The sequence below is a fragment of the Arabidopsis lyrata genome (assembly GCF_000004255.2).
Source record: "Arabidopsis lyrata subsp. lyrata unplaced genomic scaffold ARALYscaffold_4, whole genome shotgun sequence".
Taxonomy (NCBI): Eukaryota; Viridiplantae; Streptophyta; class Magnoliopsida; order Brassicales; family Brassicaceae; genus Arabidopsis; species Arabidopsis lyrata.
In genome coordinates, this window is record NW_003302552.1 from 6,168,620 (window position 1) to 6,186,142 (window position 17,523).

A 17,523-nucleotide genomic window follows, 5' to 3' on the forward strand; every position below is an offset into this window, starting at 1 on the left:
ATGAAACGACAGAGGAATTCGAATCGCCAAAAACTTTAAAGGGACCGAACTGTTCAAAGTAAACGGCTCGGCCTAAATGTCATAAAGCTCATCACGCTTGGTTCTCCAAACTAACGAGCTGGGGGGCTAACTGTTGGGGTCGGGTTCCACCCTTTGACGCCGAGCCAGACTTTGGGAGTCTTTCAAAGATCATCTCGGGGCATCGCATCATTCACCTCGGGATATCTGTCTAAACGATTTAGTATACCCGAGCCCATCGCCTCGGGGATACTTAAACAAGACGACGAAGGCACCCGAGCTCAATTGCCTCGGGGGCACCCGAGCCCATCGCCTCGGGGGCACCCGAGCCCATCGCCTCGGGGATACTTAAACAAGACGACGAAGGCACCCGAGCTCAATTGCCTCGGGGGCACCCGAGCCCATCGCCTCGGGGATACTTAAACAAGACGAAGGCACCCGAGCTCAATTGCCTCGGGGGCACCCGAGCCCATCGCCTCGGGGATACTTAAACAAGACGACGCAGGCACCCGAGCCCAATTGCCTCGGGGGTACCCGAGCCCATCGCCTCGGGGATATCCTGAACAACACATCAGAAGCACCCGAGCCCAATTGCCTCGGGGGTATCCGAGCCTGGTCGCCTCGGAAGTTTCTGAGCCCATCGCCTCGGGGACACCCGAAGAAGCCATCCTAGAATGCCCGAGCCAGTCCTTCATGTGTACCCGAGCCGGTTGCACAAGTTCCCCGAGGCGAAGTCTTCATTATCGCCCGAAGCAAAGACTTAGTAAATATTCTTCTCTAAAGGTATCATTTCCAAGCAAGTTATCATTTCCGAAAAAGAAGGATCATTTCCGATAAACTCGGAAATGATAAGGAAGAATCGCGAAGGATCAACTCAAATCAGGAAATCTTCCGAAAACTCCGAAGAATAAGGAAATTGTCCTAATCCGCGATATTCTGGCCGACTTCAAGATAAATGGAAATCTTCCGAGAATATCGCTGGAGAGGCGGTTTATCATCCCTATATAAAGAGACTCAAGGCTCAAACGAAGGGATAGGCAATATCGCTCTAGAGATTACACTACGCAAAGCTCTCATAGCACAAACACCTTTTTTCTTTTACGATCAAACTCTTGTACGATCAAAATCATCTTTTCATTAATAATATCAAGAACACCATCTTTGGTTTCAATCGTTTCTGTTGTTCTTTGAGAATTCACGATTATCGTATCCCTAAAATAAAACCCTAGACAAATCTTGATTGTGTAAGTTTCGACTTCCACAGGGACTCATCCTGAGTTTTCGATTGGCTTCAACGAACCGATCGAGGGTGAAAGAATTCCAAAGGGTTTCCCCTTTAAGGATTGTTTTGAAGAACTTGACGAATTCTTCAGTCGGAAGAGACGAAGCGATGACAGCTGCGAAGTGAAACAACGAGTTTGGTCAGTAAAAAATAAAACAACCAGGAAAGGAATATACGACCTAGTTTCTACCGGGCTTTGCAGTCCACTTCGATGGGAGTACATCGGAAAGATTTCCAATCGAAGTAGGAGTTTTCTTAATCAGGAACCAAGGATGGTGCCAGTTTTCATCCTTGTTTGGGAGGTACGAGATGACGTTCCTGTTGTCATTCGGATACGCCGAGAAGTACCCTGTCTTCTTTGACGAACTTCTCACGCTCAGAAGTTCGTTCAGCTCGGGGACCCCAATAATGTAGTCTGCTTCCGCCGCAACGGTTATGATCCCGAGGATGGTTCGGAGAAGATTGGGGGTTAGCTGAGGTAAAGCGATCTCAAGAGCCGCCAAGTATCGAACCAGGGCTTCAGGAAGGGGGAAGGTCAATCCGCAGCCCTTGAAGTAGATTTCATAAACGCAAAAGTAGCCGTCGCGATGATTTTCCGGGGACTCCGTAGGGTCGGCTATCTGCGCTTCCGCTATGATTCCAGGGGGAATCTGGCAAAGCCCTTCTAATCGCTCTAAGGATTGAAGGGTACAGGTGGATCTGTAGTGTGGACCAGCTATGTCGTTAGGACGAGTGCATTCGTCATTACTGGAGCCACCTTCAATGGATGGAGACTCGGGTCTTTCGGAATCAGAAGTCATCGGAGAATATGAGAAATTTAAAATCCGGCAAAGAGAAAATCGGCGAAGAAAGAGAAGAGAGAAGTTTCGATTAAAGCGTAAGAGTAAAAGTGATGATGAAAGAAGTTACCTCACGAAAGCTAAGTGATAATGATGAAACCGCCTTGAGAATCGTGGGAGAAGTGGAAAGGTTTCCCGCTTTAATAGAAAATAATTAAGATACGGTCATAATGGTGACAGATGTCACGCTACTAAACATGGATAGCGCCGAAATTAAAGGACTAACGGGATCTTGGCGGGAAAATCAAAAGATTCCTCAGAACGCAATCTTTGGTCATAAAAACATTTAAAGTCCTCCGAATTGGAATGGCACTTCGAAGAACTTGGAGGGCTAATTGTTGGTGTCGGATCCCGCACCAGATGTTCGGGACCAACCAAAGATTGCCACCTAGTCAGGATAACGGCCCATAAAGGATAAAGCCCATTAGATCCACAAGTCAAAAGAACAGTCGAAGTGGTTATCACTATAAGGAGAATCCGAAGTGACTGCACCTCAACACCACTCCGGAGACGAAGTCATGGTCAAATCGGTCCAAGGACATTTGGGCCAAAAGGCGAGGCCCATGTCTTCTATGTATAAATATAAAGGCCAATGGCCATGTAAAAGGGGATCGTTCTCTTGAGCAAGAAATATATAGCAATTTTTGTAGCAATTCATAAGCCTTTTACATTCTTATTTTTTGTCCCTCAAGAATAATCTTTCCTATTTAATAAAAATACTTGAGTGTGTGAATCCGACATCCACATCTTGGAAACCAAAAAGGAAGAAATTGTTGTTCTTAAGGCAGTGAAAAGTTTTAAGTTATGTTCATAGTATGGTAGTCCCTCCTCATGGTCATGGAGGAGAAGGACTTGCCTTCTTTTAGAAGCAGGAGATGAAAGTAGTAGTTATCTCTGCTTGTGTCAACTTTTTGGATACTAAAATAGCAGTTCAGGGCAAGTTTTTAACTACCACTGTTGTGTATGGAGACCCCGAGCAGAGCGCAAAATGAAAAAAGTATGGGATGCCCTTAATTAAGGCTTTTGTAGTCAGCAGAGAAGATCCCTGGTTTCTCTCAGGTGATTTTAATGATAATGTCGATTCATCGGAGAAAAAAGGAGGACTTCCCCAATCTAAATGGTTGTTTGTGGATTTCAGATCTTTAATATCTGAATGTGACTTGTATAATCTTTGCCACTCTGGAAACCCTTTATCTTGGAGAGCTATGTGTAGGAGTAAATCTGTAATTGTTAGGCATACTCCCTTAGTCATGTGTCGCTTGGATAGAGTTATGGGAAACAGCGCGTGGGCAGAGATGTTTTCGAATGGCCGTTGTCAATACTTAAGGTTTGAAGGGTCGGATCATAGACCCCTTCTCTCTCTTTTTGAAGTGAATAAGAAGAAGAAGAGAGGTTTGTTCAGATATAATAGAAGACTCAAAGATAATGAAGAGGTGAAGAAGCTAATTGTGGAGGCATTGACTAAAGAGGAGGATATTTCTGTGCAGAGAAGAATTGCTAATTGGAGGCACACCTTGGTGATCTAGAACAAGGAAAAGCACAAAAATAGTCAGCTGATTATTGAGAGATAGGGGGAAGCTCTTGAAAAGGCTATGTTTAGTCCCATCCATGATGAACAACTATTAGTAAACATCAATGCTTCCTTGGCAGCGGCGTATAAAGAAGATGAAGATTTTTGGAAGCGAAGGAGCCGACAACTCTGGTTATGCTTAGGTGATCAAAATACTAGGTATTTCCATGCAACTATTCGGGGAAGAAAATCTATAAACAAGTTCTCACTCATTGAACATGAGTCAGGCAGGCAAAGCCTTCTTCGAAGAAGATTAGATTAGTGCTGTGATCTCCTCTTATTTTCTGGATTTGTTTACCTCTTCATGTGGGTTGAATAATAATGTTGAAAATATTGTCAAGGAGGCTCTTTTACCTTACATATCTGATGATATAAATAAGTCACTTATTGTTGAACCGTCTACAAAGGAGATAAAAGAAGCTGTTTTTGATATTCACCCAGGAAAAGCACCATGCCCTAATGGCTTCTCTACCTGCTTCTTTCATTCAATTTGGGAGGCAATAGATTCAACCATTCTTAAAGAAATCCAAGGCTTCTTCTCCTTTGGAGTTATGCCCCTCAATCTGAATGAGACTCACATTAGATTGATTCTAAAAGGGCAAGGGCCAACAGAGGTCGTAGTTTATAGATTGCGCTTTGCAACATTTACTACAAGAATATCTCTAAGCTACTCTCTCGCAGGCTACAAATTTTGTCCATGATTGTTGCTGAAAACAAGCTGCGCTTTGAGGTTCTGCGTTTCTTAAAAGTCTCATGAGGGAAAAATATTGTTCTATGGCTGTCAAGACGAGTATGAGTAAAGCCTACGACAAGGTGGAATGGAGCTTTATTCAGATGGTTTTCCAGAGTCTTGGCTTTCACCCTATTTGGACAAACTGGATTATGCGGTGCATCACTACGACATCTTACTCCTTTGTAGTCAATAATACACCTAGTGGGAGGGTGATACAGCAGAGAGGCATCAGACAAGGAGATCCTCTCTCTCTGTGTTTCTTCATTCTTTGCAGTGAGGTTCTGCTAGGGCTTTGTAGGAAGGCCCAATTATCGGGTCAACTTTCAGGTGTAAAGGTGGCTAGGGGCTATCAACGTATAAACCACTTGTTGTTCGCCGATGACACCATGTTCTTCTGCAAAACCAACGAGAAATCATGTTCACCCTTGAAAATAATTTTGGGAAGGTACGAGTCAGCCTCTGGACAAAAGATCAATGTGTTAATATCTTCCATTAAGTTTCTCGTAAAACACCTTTAGCGCAAATATTTGGAGCTCTCAGAGCACTTTGGAAGGAAGAAGAAAGATCTTTTCTCATATATTGTCAATAGAATCAGACAACTTGCCTTATCTGGGTCCAACAAATTCCTCTCAGGCGTAGGAAAATTGATTTTCTTGAAGAGTGTTCTCACTGCTATGCCATCATACGCTATGTCCTATTTATTCTTCCAACACCCTTTGCAAGAGGATCCAATCAGCACTGACGCGATTCTTGTGAGACTCCAAGGCTGAGAAGAAAGGAATGTGTTGGATAGCATGGGACAAGCTGACAGAGACTAAGCAAGATGGAGGGTTGGGGCTTCGCGACCTTCAATCTTTCAATGCAGTCCTTCTTGGGAAGCTTGGCTGACGCATCTGAAGAACCCAAACTGTCCATAATTGAGTATTATATAAAAAGAAAAATATATTTATTATAAAATTATATATAGAGACTGATAAAAAATTAATATTTTCACTTACTACTACTCCCTCTGTTTTACAAAGAGTGTCATTTTAGAGTTTTGCACACAGATTAAGAAAACATTAAATTTTTTGTTTTTTTAAAACAAAAACATCATTAACTATATACCTAAACATAATCTGCCCAATAGTAAAACAATATGCATAATACTAATAGTCATAAAACATAAAAAATCATTAAATTTTGCATTGAAAACCTAAAACAACACTCTTTGTGAAACAAAAACTCTTTATGAAACGGAGGGAGTATAATTTATCAAAACTTTATTTTAAAATATATAATATATAAAATTTTGTACCAACGAAAATTTAACCGTGCTATAGTACGGGTCATGATCTAGTATGAGTTTAAACTTAACACAGAGGTATTGATTGTAACAACTTTACAAAGCTTTACAAAGTATATAGTTTTAAAATTGGGAAAATTGGATATTAAGGAGGTTTATTTTAAAATTTGTCTGCATATGCATTCTATAGTGAAGTTTGGTGACATATGATTTACTAACATTTTAATTCCATTATACCCTTAAACTTAAAAAAAAAATCTTATAAAATTATAGAAATCTTTTCTATTGTTTCTAAAATCTTGCAAAATCTTTCCCTATTTTTTATTTTTTTTTATTTTTGGACTAAACTATAGGGCAAGAGGGACAATAGTTACTTCCTTAGTTTGTCGTCATTCATTCCAAAGTCTTAATATCTTCTTCTTCTTCTTCTCTAAATCTCTGGCTCAATCTCTTCCTCTTCTTCGAATTTCAGTCTATAGACATGTAATGATTTTTGCTTTATTTTGTTCGTTTAATCATGATTTTATCTATACACATTATAAATAAATTGAATACCAAAACACAACATCTGGAACAAATTTGTGCGTGGGAATTCAAAACCAATGACTTTGTTGAGATTTGAGTTCTTGATTAAATCCTGCAACAAAGAAAAGAATTAGTCAAAGAAGAAGAAGCAAAGCAAAGGAGGAGCAAGATGAAGAAGTCGTCGAAGAGAAGAAATTGGTGTCGTGAAAAGAGTGGTCAACGACACAACAAGAAGAAAGACACAAGTCAACAAGAAGAAAGAGTTGGGCTTTGTGTGTTTTGTAGTTATGTTAGTATTGGGCTATTAGTTAAATTAGGCCCAAAGAAGAAAGAGTGTTGTAGTTAGTCTAAAGCAAGACTATAGTAGTTGTTGTAGTTGTTAAGATTGCTTGTGTAAGTAAACTTTAGGCAATGATGTCTAGAAGTAAGTCTAGGTCCAAGTAGAAGTATGGGTGCAAGTATGTGTGGTAAGTGGAAACGAACCACTATATGTATGTGTTGTTTGTGTTGTGTAAGATCATCCTTTGATCCAATAAACAAAATGTAGACAATTAATGTTTTCTCTCTTCTCTCTTACTAAACGTTTATGTCTTTGTGTTGAAACAAGAATCTAACCAAAGACTTGAGAGAATGAGAGAACAAGGTTCTCTTTGTGTTTGTATTAAAGTGAGTGAGTGATACAAAGCACTAAAGAGAACAAAGAGAGAATAAGGTTGTGACCTCAAAGAGTGTGAAGAGGTCCAAATGTCAACAGACTTTAAAAAAATTGTTTATTTGAGAAAATGTTTTGATGCATTAGGCTGATAGGAATAATCTAGTGTCGTGTGTCCTTATTGACAAGACGACATAATGTGAGAATCGAGATAATCAAGGGCTAGATGAATCGTGTGTCCTAATTAGGATTTTGTATCTTTTAAGAAATTCTAAATATACTTTCTAATTCTTATAGAATATAAGAAATTTTTTAAGAATACGTTTTCTAATATTTTTAGAACATGACTAAATGTTAGAAAACATATTCTAATTTTCATAGAACTAAGAGAAAAATGTAGAATATGTATTCTAAATTTTGTAGAAATTAGTATTCTAAATACCGTAGAACATAATTGACTTCTAAATTTCGTAGAACATGTAGATTATGTTCTACATAATCTAAAGATCGTAGAATATGTATAGTGTATAGAATACACATTTTAAATTTCAGAAGGTGTATTCTTAAACTTTATAGATCAAATTTTATCTATCCAAAACATCAAAAAAAACCCGACATATTTTTGATATTTTATATATCCTCATGTCTTCTTCATCATTTTTCTACAAATATTTCTTAATTAAAAAAAAAACAATTGGTTCAATCTAATGCAAAAGGTAGTTTAAGAATACACATTTATTTATAGAATGCATATATGGACAAATATTTAAATATTTATCCTTTATTTCTAATTTTCTATTTAAAATTTATCAATCACAAATTTTTTTTCAAAAACTCTACTAAAACTTTTACTCTCAATTTTTTTTGTACAGTTTGCTTTCTTGTACAACATTTTCTTAGAGTTTTGCACTATTTTGATAAAATTTACAGCTATAAAAACGTTTAGTTACCAATCAGCAACAATAAAAATAGATTGGAAGAGATGGATTGACAAAAGATGGATTGGAAAGGAAGGATTAATGGAGGAAATTTCAAATGGTTGGAATTCGGATTCTGAATTAGGAAAAGAAAAATTCGTGGAAAAGTTAAATAACTGTAGGCGGGCTATTTCGCAATGGAGAAAAGAACTAACTCCTTATGGGCGGCAAACAATTGAGGAACTTAAATCAGAATTACATGTGGCACAGAGGGATGACATGAGATCAGGGGAAGAGATTACAGAATTAACATTACGGTTGAAAGAAGCTTATCGAGATGAAGAATTGTACTGTATCAAAAAAGTAGGTGCTCTTGGATGCAACTAGGAGATAATAACTCAAAGTACTTTCACGCTCTAACAAAATAGAGACGGCAAGGAATCGGATTACGGGGCTGCATGATGAAAACGGGATGTGGTTTACAGAGGATAAAGACGTCCAAAATATAGCGGTTTCTTATTTTAAGGATCTATTTACTACAACTAAGCCCGAGGCTTTTGAGGAATCCTTGGCAGAAATACAAAGTCTGATTACGGATCAGGTTAATAATTTTCTAACGGCACCTGCTACGGAGAGTGAGGTGAGATCAGCTCTGTTTATGATGCATCCAGAAAAATCGTCAGGGCCCGATGGCATGACAGTCTTATTTTTTCAAAAGGCTTGGATTACAATTAAATCAGATCTTATTGTTCTGGTTAATTCTTTTTTAGATGATGGAATTTTCGACAAACGGTTAAATACGACAAATATTTGTCTGATTCCAAAAACAGAAAGACCGACACGGATGACGGAATTACGGCCTATAAGTCTATGCAATGTGGGTTATAAAATTATATCGAAGATTCTTTGTCAAAGACTTAAAACGGTTTTACCACAACTGATTTCGGAAACACAATCGGCTTTTATCGAAGGACGGTTGATTTCGGATAATATACTTATTGCACAAGAGATGTTTCATGGGTTGAGAACTAACCCGTCATGTAAAGGAAAATTCATGGCCATTAAAACTGATATGAGTAAAGCTTATGATAGGGTGGAATGGATTTTTGTTGAGAAGGTTCTAAGAAAATTGGGTTTCTGCGAGAAATGGATTAAATGGATAATGTGGTGTATTACAACAGTTCAATAAGAGTGCTCCTTAATGGGCAACCTAGAGGACTAATTGTACCAGAAAGGGGATTACGACAAGGAGATCCGCTATCTCCTTATTTATTCATCTTTTGTACAGAGGTGCTTATTGCGAATATTCGGAAAGCAGAAAGGGAAAATTAATTACGGGTATTGAGATAGCAAATACAAGTCCTTCGGTTTCACATTTGTTATTTGCGGATGATAGTTTATTCTTTTGTAAAGCAAACAAGGACCAGTGTGAGGTAATTTTAGGGATTTTAAAGAAGTATGAAGCGGTCTCAGGACAACAGATTAATTTTTTAAAATCCTCCATTCAGTTTGGACATAAGGTACACGAGGATATCAAGGATGAAATCAAATCTACCTTGGGAATCACTAATATTGGTGGGATGGGCTCTTATCTCGGTTTGCCGGAGAGTTTGGGTGGATCTAAAACAAAAATTTTCTCTTTTGTCAGAGATAGATTGCAAACAAGAATTAACGGATGGTCGGCAAAATTTTTATCAAAAGGTGGAAAAGAAGTAATGATTAAATCGGTAGCTACAGCATTACCAACTTATATTATGTCGTGCTTCAAGCTACCAAAAACAATCACTTCTAAACTTACTAGTGCGGTTGCTAAATTTTGGTGGAGTTCAAATGGGGATTCCAGAAGAATGCATTGGATGGCTTGGAACAAGTTGTGCAATAGCAAATCGGAAGGAGGGATAGGTTTTCGGAATGTATACGATTTTAATTCAGCGCTATTAGCCAAACAATTATGGCGGTTGATTACGGTCCCAGATTCTCTTTTCGCGAAGGTGTTTAAAGGGCGGTATTTTCGGAAATCCAATCCCTTGGAAAATATAAAATCATACTCACCATCGTATGGATGGCATAGTATTTGTTCAGCTAGATCTCTGTTAATAAAGGACTTATTAAAAGGGTCGGATCGGGGACATCCATCTCAGTTTGGGAGGATCCCTGGATTCCAGCTCAATTCCCGAGACCAGCAAAGAGTAATGGTTCACGTGTTGACCCATTGTTAAAAGTTCACAATCTTATAGATAATCAGTCGAATTTTTGGAATATTGATCTCTTAGAAGAGATTTTTGATCCAGAAAATGTCGCCCTAATAAGTGCCCTACCTGTGGGTGCCCCAACTAAGGAAGATACACTAGGTTGGCATTTTACAAAATCTGGAAAATATACAGTCAAATCGGGATATCATACCACCATGTTAGAAAAGTTGGAGACCAATTTATCTTTGATTGGCCCAGACATCAAACCGTTAAAAGCACATTCTTGGTAAGTGCAATGTCCACCTAAGATACGTCATCTTTTATGGCAAATCTTAACGGGTTGTGTACCATGTTACGGAAAACTTGTGGAGAAGAGGTATTGATTGTGCCACAGGTTGTGCCAGATGTGGTGAACCAGTGGAAACAATCAATCATACACTCTTTCAATGCCATCCGGCACGACAGGTGTGGGCACTTTCCCAGATTCCTACGGCAATGAGAATTTTTCCAACGGTGTCTATTTTTACGAATATGGACCACTTATTTTGGAGAATGCCTTCGAAATTTAATTCTTCAGCGTTTCCATGGATTATCTGGTATATTTGGAAAGCAGGGAATGAAAAATTCTTTGAAAATATTGATAAAGATCCGTTAGAGCTATTACGGTTAGCGGAAAAAGAAGCACAATTGTGGCAGTCAGCCCAAATCGAGCTTCATCATGAAACTAATGGTATTGTGGAATTGGTAACTCGGTCTCGAGTGGGGGATGCTTCACTTGATTCGAATTATTCTGGATGTCGTTGTTTTGTGGATGGATCATGGGAAGAAAGTGATAAGTTCTCTGGTACAGGATGGTTCTGTACATCATCAAACGGAGAGCCGCCAAACTTGGGAGCTGCCAACCTCCGTAGAAGTCTATCTCCATTACATACAGAATTCGAGGCTCTTCTCTGGGCGATGAAGTGTATGATCGGTGCAGATAATCAAGAGGTAGCATTCCTTACGGACTGTTCTGATCTGGTGAAAATAGTGTATTTTCCAACCGAATGGCCGACGTTTTCAGTGTACTTGAAGGAATTTCAGAGCGACAAGGAAGGATTTTCATTCTTTTCTTTATCTTTAATTTCTCGTAATGCTAATGTAAAAGCGGATAATTTGGCACGAAAAATTTGTGCAGAACCGCTTCATATGTAAACAACATTCCTGGAGAATGACTCAAAAAAAGCTCTAATTAATTTCGGATGAAAAAAAAAAGAGAAAGGTGTGGGGACGCATCACACACCAAATCACTGTTTCTCCTGAAAACATCTTTCAAGCTCTCTCTCAAAGGTAATGCTTCTTTGATTTCGCCATTTTTTCTAGTCGATTCAAAAGTTCACTAACGACTTATTGCTTTTCCGGTGAAGACATGACGCCGGAAGCTACGGAGAATGAGCGATGGTGCGTTGTTACCGGTGGTAGAGGATTCGCGGCGAGGCATCTTGTTGAAATGCTCGTACGCTACGAAATGTTCAGCGTCCGCATCGCCGATTTAGCTCCGGCGATAATGCTTGATCTTCATGAAGAGAACGGAGTTCTCGACGAAGGATTAAGATCTGGTCGTGTTCAATATATCTCCGCTGATCTTCGAGATAAATCTCAAGTCGTTAAAGGTTTTTGAATCTTAAATCATGGATTGTCATTGGAGTTTGAGATCCATGCATTTTTGTAATTGCCTGTATCCATAGCTTTTCAGGGAGCTGAGGTGGTGTTTCACATGGCAGCTCCAGATTCTTCTATCAACAATCATCAGCTTCAGTACTCGGTGAATGTTCAAGGTTAATAGAAACTTCAATCTTGCAAACTGGGAATTTTGTTAGTTCTTGTGTTTATGTTGCCTTGTTTTGGGGTTTTTAATGTACAGGGACACAAAATGTGATTGATGCTTGTGTTGATGTTGGAGTAAAGAGGCTTATTTACACTAGCTCTCCTAGTGTTGTGTTTGATGGTGTTCATGGTATTTTAAATGGTAGTGAATCAATGGCTTACCCAATTAAGGTATTATTTACACTTTGGTGTTAATTTATTGAACTGGTGCCTTTGACCTTGATATTTTGTCTTTCTATTGTGGTACAGAACTATGGCTTTAATAAGATTATATGAAACTCTGATGATTCTATGCTTGTTTTGGAACTTGGTTACTTATATATTCTTCATCTATTCAGCACAATGACTCATATTCAGCAACTAAAGCTGAAGGAGAAGAATTGATCATGAAGGCGAATGGGAGAAAAGGACTACTCACTTGTTGCATACGTCCAAGCAGTATTTTTGGTCCCGGTGATAGATTATTGGTACCCTCACTTGTTGCTGCTGCTAGGGCTGGAAAATCCAAGGTTAGGTTATTCTCTTTGTCTATCGCTTTGCTCGTCTATCTGCTGCTGACCTTCCTTTTACCTTTCCTTTTCTATCTTCTCTTGATACTTTTGTTATTCTCACAAAGGCAGCTGCCCCTTTATTGACATATTATTCTCTAAACGTGTTTGAAAGTCATGATCATGCTATACATTTTGTAGATAGCTCTATACTATGAGGTTTTTCTCAGAAGTCAGATGATTGACTTTCAAGGAAAGACGGATTGATTCACATGGAATAGAGGAAAAAAATATACCATAAAACTATAAAAGCAATAACTGTGAAATCTTTTAGTTACATTAGACTTAGTAGAGCAGAGAGAGAATAATTTATGTTTGTTTTACGCAGAATTTGTGGTCTTGACTCCCCAGAGTTTGTTAATTTGAAGCATTAAGCTACAAATCTAGAGGACTGAACTTTCTATATGTCTGGACATCAAAAAGATGTGGGATTATCCTTGCAAACTTAAACTAGGTGGCATAGATTCAATGGTCTTAAATGTAGCCTAACACGAGATACAAAGGATGATGGAGAAAGCAACAATAGTGTGAGTACTTGAGAAATGATTAAGGGAGGGTTCCTGGTTGCGCGGTGTGATATTCCTTCCTAATTAAGAATATGACCTTGCATAGTAGGATTTATTTGGTCTTTATCTGGCATTATTTTTTTAGGTTTCTGTGATTCATGTGCATTGGAATTATCTCTCTTACGAAATGGTGTGCTGCTAGTTAAGAGGTGCTTTATATGATCAGGGATCTCTCTAAAATGAATTTAGGTTAAGATGCATTGTTTGCTTGGATATCTTCTTGGACATAAAATCTTTCATAAATTTTATATTTGATACGACTGTTTTCTGCTTCTTTAATGTCCAGTTTATTATAGGTGATGGGAATAATCTCTATGATTTCACTTACGTTGAGAATGTTGCTCATGCCCATGTTTGTGCTGAGCGTGCTCTAGCTTCAGGAGGAGATGTTTCTACAAAAGCTGCTGGACAGGTATTTGTTTTCAGTTTATTACATGCCTTCGTTTTCTAAGGTTGAGTTTGGTCTCAGTCTCACATCATTTTATTTGTGGTCTCAATAGTTTTCTAGCTCTAAATGTTTGAAATGAAATGCTGTCATTTGGTGAACCAGACTAAAATAAGGAAGGCATTTCTGTGCACAGCTGTTAATGCATACCTGAAGCATTAGAAACGTTTCAGACATGCCATGAAAACTGAGAGATAAACTGTATCTACTCAAATATTATGTGAACTTCAAAGGGCCTTGCTGGTTTTTTCGTTTGATATTATTTTTCTTTTCTGTTGTGTTTAGCTTAGATAGATCCGTTTGAGATGTTCGCCAAACTCTTCAGAGATGATATACATTTTTATTGCCGTATTTGAATCAAATTTAATTCCTGAATACAAATTTAATTAAGGCGTCAAATGAGATGGTAATTTCTTTATGATGTTGTAGGAAAATCCTAGTTGTAGGCTGACCTGAAAGTTAATGGATTTACAGGCATATTTCATTACCAACATGGAGCCAATTAAATTTTGGGAGTTTGTGTCACAGCTCCTTGAAGGACTTGGTTACGAGAGGTATTATTTTCCCCCTTTTTTGTTTGGGTTTGCATCTAGTGTCAAGTCATCAAGATATACTAGCTGACACATTTTTTCGCTTTATTATACTTGTAAGATTTTTCATACACAAGGAAGGGGAACAACACGTCTTACTTTCACTTTATTTATGTTCTTACATGGTAATTGAGTTGAGCTTGACCTGACTTTCTTTTCGGAAGTAGTATTTAATTAAGTTTGCTTTATGAGTAACTTTTGATGAAGAGACTTGAGATAGATGAGATTATCAAACAGCAATATTTTACAGAAGAAATGCCATTTCAGCTGGAGTGAATAAAACAGTGTCCAGAGCCTTTGATATAGAAAGATTATTATGCTTATATAAGGAAATAACATACTTCAAAATAATTGGGTATATCCAATGATTTCTGCCTACATTTTTGGGCCTGACAAGTTTTTCTGATTTCATGAAAACCATTTTCTTTGGCATATAGGTTTCTGAACTGGTTAAAATTTTTTTGACGGCTTTACTATCTAAGAACGAACGCATTGTACTAAAACCATCCCTTTTACTGTTCTTTCTAATGTATTATATTTTGCAGGCCAAGCATAAAGATCCCTGCGTTTGTCATGATGCCGATTGCGCATCTGGTTGAACTGACATATAAACTGTTGGGACCATATGGGATGAAAGTACCACAACTAACACCTTCAAGAGTTAGGCTTCTCTCGTGCAGTAGAACTTTCGATTCCACAAAAGCAAAGGATCGGCTAGGCTATGCTCCTGTGGTGCCACTTCAGGTTATACAATATTTGATTTGAAACCGAGATGTATTTGAAGCCTTTATTGTTCTTTATATATTGCATGCCTTGATGATCCTGCAGGAAGGTATACGGAGGACGATAGACTCATTCTCTCACCTAACAGCTGGAAGTCAATCCAAAAGAGAGGGCCCATCCAAGGCTTCTAGGATCCTTGGAGGCGGAAAGGGTATGACCATATATTTCATTTACATGCTTCTCCTCTCAGCTGATTTGTCTCTCACATGATAAGATACCCAGTGTTTATTTTTAAAATGCATCACTGGATATTTTCTTTTTATTTTACAATCTTGAGACAACTTCAACATCTGCACGGCTCTCCTGAGAATGATGGTGTTAAGTTCCTAGCTACCATATTAATGTGAAGAGGCTTAGGATGTTAGTAAAACTAGACATATTTTCATACTTAGAAAAATCTACCCTGGTCTTGATTCATTTGTTATGACATGATTTTGCAGTTGCAGATACACTTCTCTGGAAGGATTTAAAGCAGACTCTCATTGCCATATTCATTCTAATTAGTGTCTATTATAACTTTGTTGCAACTGGTTCTACCATCGTAACTGCTCTTTCAAAGGCTCTATTGGTAGCATCGGTATTTTTGTTCCTCCATGGCATTCTACCAGAGAAAATGTAAGATTCCTGAAATGCCAGCTTTTGATAGATTTTCATTTATGTGCAATATGAACTACCTTTACCTAGTTCTCCGACAATGGAAACAAGAAGGTATAATCTTCAATATAACATCTATTTAGATTATGGACAAATGAATATAGATGTATGCGAAGCATTTTTGAAACACATAATTATGTGTTTCTCACGAAACACATAATTTATCATCATGTTCATGTCGTAGTAGAAGGGAAAGATGTATGCGAAGCATTTTTGAAACACTGTGTCTTGTACTCTTCAATCAGGAACAAATAAAATAAGCAATTGCTGTCTATTTAGATTATGGACAAATGAATATAGATGCTTATTTTGCAGATTTGGTTATACAGTTGAAAAGATTCCTGCATCGCAGTTTCACCTCTCGAAAGACTCATCAGAACACCTCTCATTGTCAGTGATCTCTTCATGGAACACCACTGTAAAAGCTTTAAGATCTCTTTGCCAGGGGAATGATTGGAGCTTCTTTTTCAAGGTATTTTTTCCTTGAACTAGTTATCGCTGGCAAGTTCCAGTCTTATGATATCTCAATCCCAACCTGAAGCAGAAATGGGGACAAAATTTGGTTGTGAAACTCATCTTAGTTAATGTTGTATAACATTGGTTTGGTGTTTTTAATGTCATAGGTGGTCTTCGTTTTGTTAGCATTGAGTTTGGCTGGAGCCATATCTCTTCACAACATATTTGTTATTGGTACACTAATTTCTCTCTCTATCTAGTTATTACTATAAATGCCAACACTACGGTTATATGAATTATAATTGTTCGACAATAACTAGTTTTGTTGTTCTGTTTTTTGTTTAACAGGAATTCCCATTGCCTTCATTGCTTTTATCGTGTACGAAAAAAAGGAGCAAGAGATCGACTCAATAGTGGTGAGTTTTAAATCTTTCGCATGCAAGCGGAAATCTGATGTATATGAGAAACTGTTCGGAAGCAAGAAACATGACTAAGAACCCTATGCTCTCTGCTTAGCATTTGTACCATTCTTTTGTTTCCAACGACCTGTCACTCCGGTTTGAGCTTTTTTCAGGTATTATTATTTGTGAATCTCTCTTTTACAGATTTTCTAGTGGTTTTTGGTAACATGCTTGGAGGAAAATGGATGTTGCTAGCTTGCTTGGTTTGCGAGATGCCTATTAAGTCCCCAGCATTTGTCCTCTAACATGAAAGTAAGCATTAAAAAATCGAATGAATTTGAGAAAAAAAAAAAAAAGGAGAAGAAAGATTCGCAAAGCCTATAAAGTCTTGTGGCTCTATGTACGATCATCTACTAAAGCTCATGTCTTCAATTAGTGCCTTTGAATATAGGATCAATTGATAGATCATCAGAACACAAAACAACTTAAATATTAAATCAAATGACATATTAGTATAAGCCAACTTTATGAAGTGGCAGCCTTTTTTATCTACTTCTAGTCTCTGTTTCTCGAATTTTCCTATCCTAATATCCAAAATGAATGTAAATTGCGTTAATTTTCACATCCTATATTCCAATATCATTAGAACCATAGAGAGAAGAATAATCGTGATTTGTACAGTCTGGGTCTATGCGGTGTAAATCATTCTCCACCGTTGGGAAAATGATTAAAATGTCGCTTTTATAGCACATAAGCAAAAAGAGAAAGTGTCAATCAAATCAACTAGAGCAATGCTAACATTGCAGCGAGTAAAAAATTATATATATATATATATATTAGACGAGAGGATATGGTAGATAGATGATGCATATGGTAGAGAGATAATGTGTGGAAAAAGAAAATTGTGAAAATGAGAAATTGGTTTACAAAATATATAAAAAAAAAACAGACTCTTTTTAATAGGAGTTTAAAGAGGTGCAAAAATAAAAATAAAAATTAACTAGTACTTCCTCCGTTTCGTTTTAGTTGTCGTTTAAGTTTTTTTCACACAAATTAAGAAAAGCATTAAATTTTCTGTTTTACCTTTATTAATATATCTTATAAATTTTTTTCATTGGCCAAAACATTAAAACAATAGGGATAATACTGGAATTTTTACCAAACATTTGCATTGAAAACCTAAAACGACAACTATTACGAA

General features: G+C 37.6%; 1 protein-coding gene across 5 annotated transcripts; it reads left to right on the forward strand.

Moving 5' to 3' along the window:
- The first annotated feature begins 11,243 nt into the window (after positions 1-11,243).
- On the forward strand, positions 11,244-16,944 carry LOC9315018 (3beta-hydroxysteroid-dehydrogenase/decarboxylase). Of its 5 annotated transcripts, none has more exons than XM_021029719.1 (14): positions 11,244-11,342; positions 11,420-11,665; positions 11,741-11,830; positions 11,917-12,050; positions 12,218-12,388; positions 13,280-13,405; positions 13,913-13,992; positions 14,574-14,772; positions 14,857-14,962; positions 15,252-15,426; positions 15,781-15,937; positions 16,089-16,155; positions 16,270-16,337; positions 16,527-16,944. In XM_021029719.1, exons 1-14 carry the CDS (start codon positions 11,255-11,257, stop codon positions 16,533-16,535), a joined length of 1,716 nt encoding a protein of 571 aa, XP_020885378.1. In that variant the 5' UTR covers positions 11,244-11,254; the 3' UTR covers positions 16,536-16,944. The 5 variants fall into 5 exon arrangements, with proteins under 5 accessions (XP_020885378.1, XP_020885375.1, XP_020885377.1 ...); XM_021029716.1 differs by having other exon boundaries at positions 16,536-16,944; XM_021029718.1 differs by having other exon boundaries at positions 16,560-16,944.
- The last annotated feature ends 579 nt before the right edge of the window (positions 16,945-17,523 follow it).

Coding starts and splice junctions, on each gene's coding strand:
- LOC9315018 (XM_021029715.1), top strand. CDS start 11,255: ATGAAAAAAAAAAGAGAAAGGTGTGGGGACGCATCACACACCAAATCA. Junction 13,406..13,912: donor CTACAAAAGCTGCTGGACAG/GTATTTGTTTTC, acceptor ATGGATTTACAG/GCATATTTCATTACCAACAT. Junction 15,938..16,088: donor ATTGGAGCTTCTTTTTCAAG/GTATTTTTTCCT, acceptor TTAATGTCATAG/GTGGTCTTCGTTTTGTTAGC.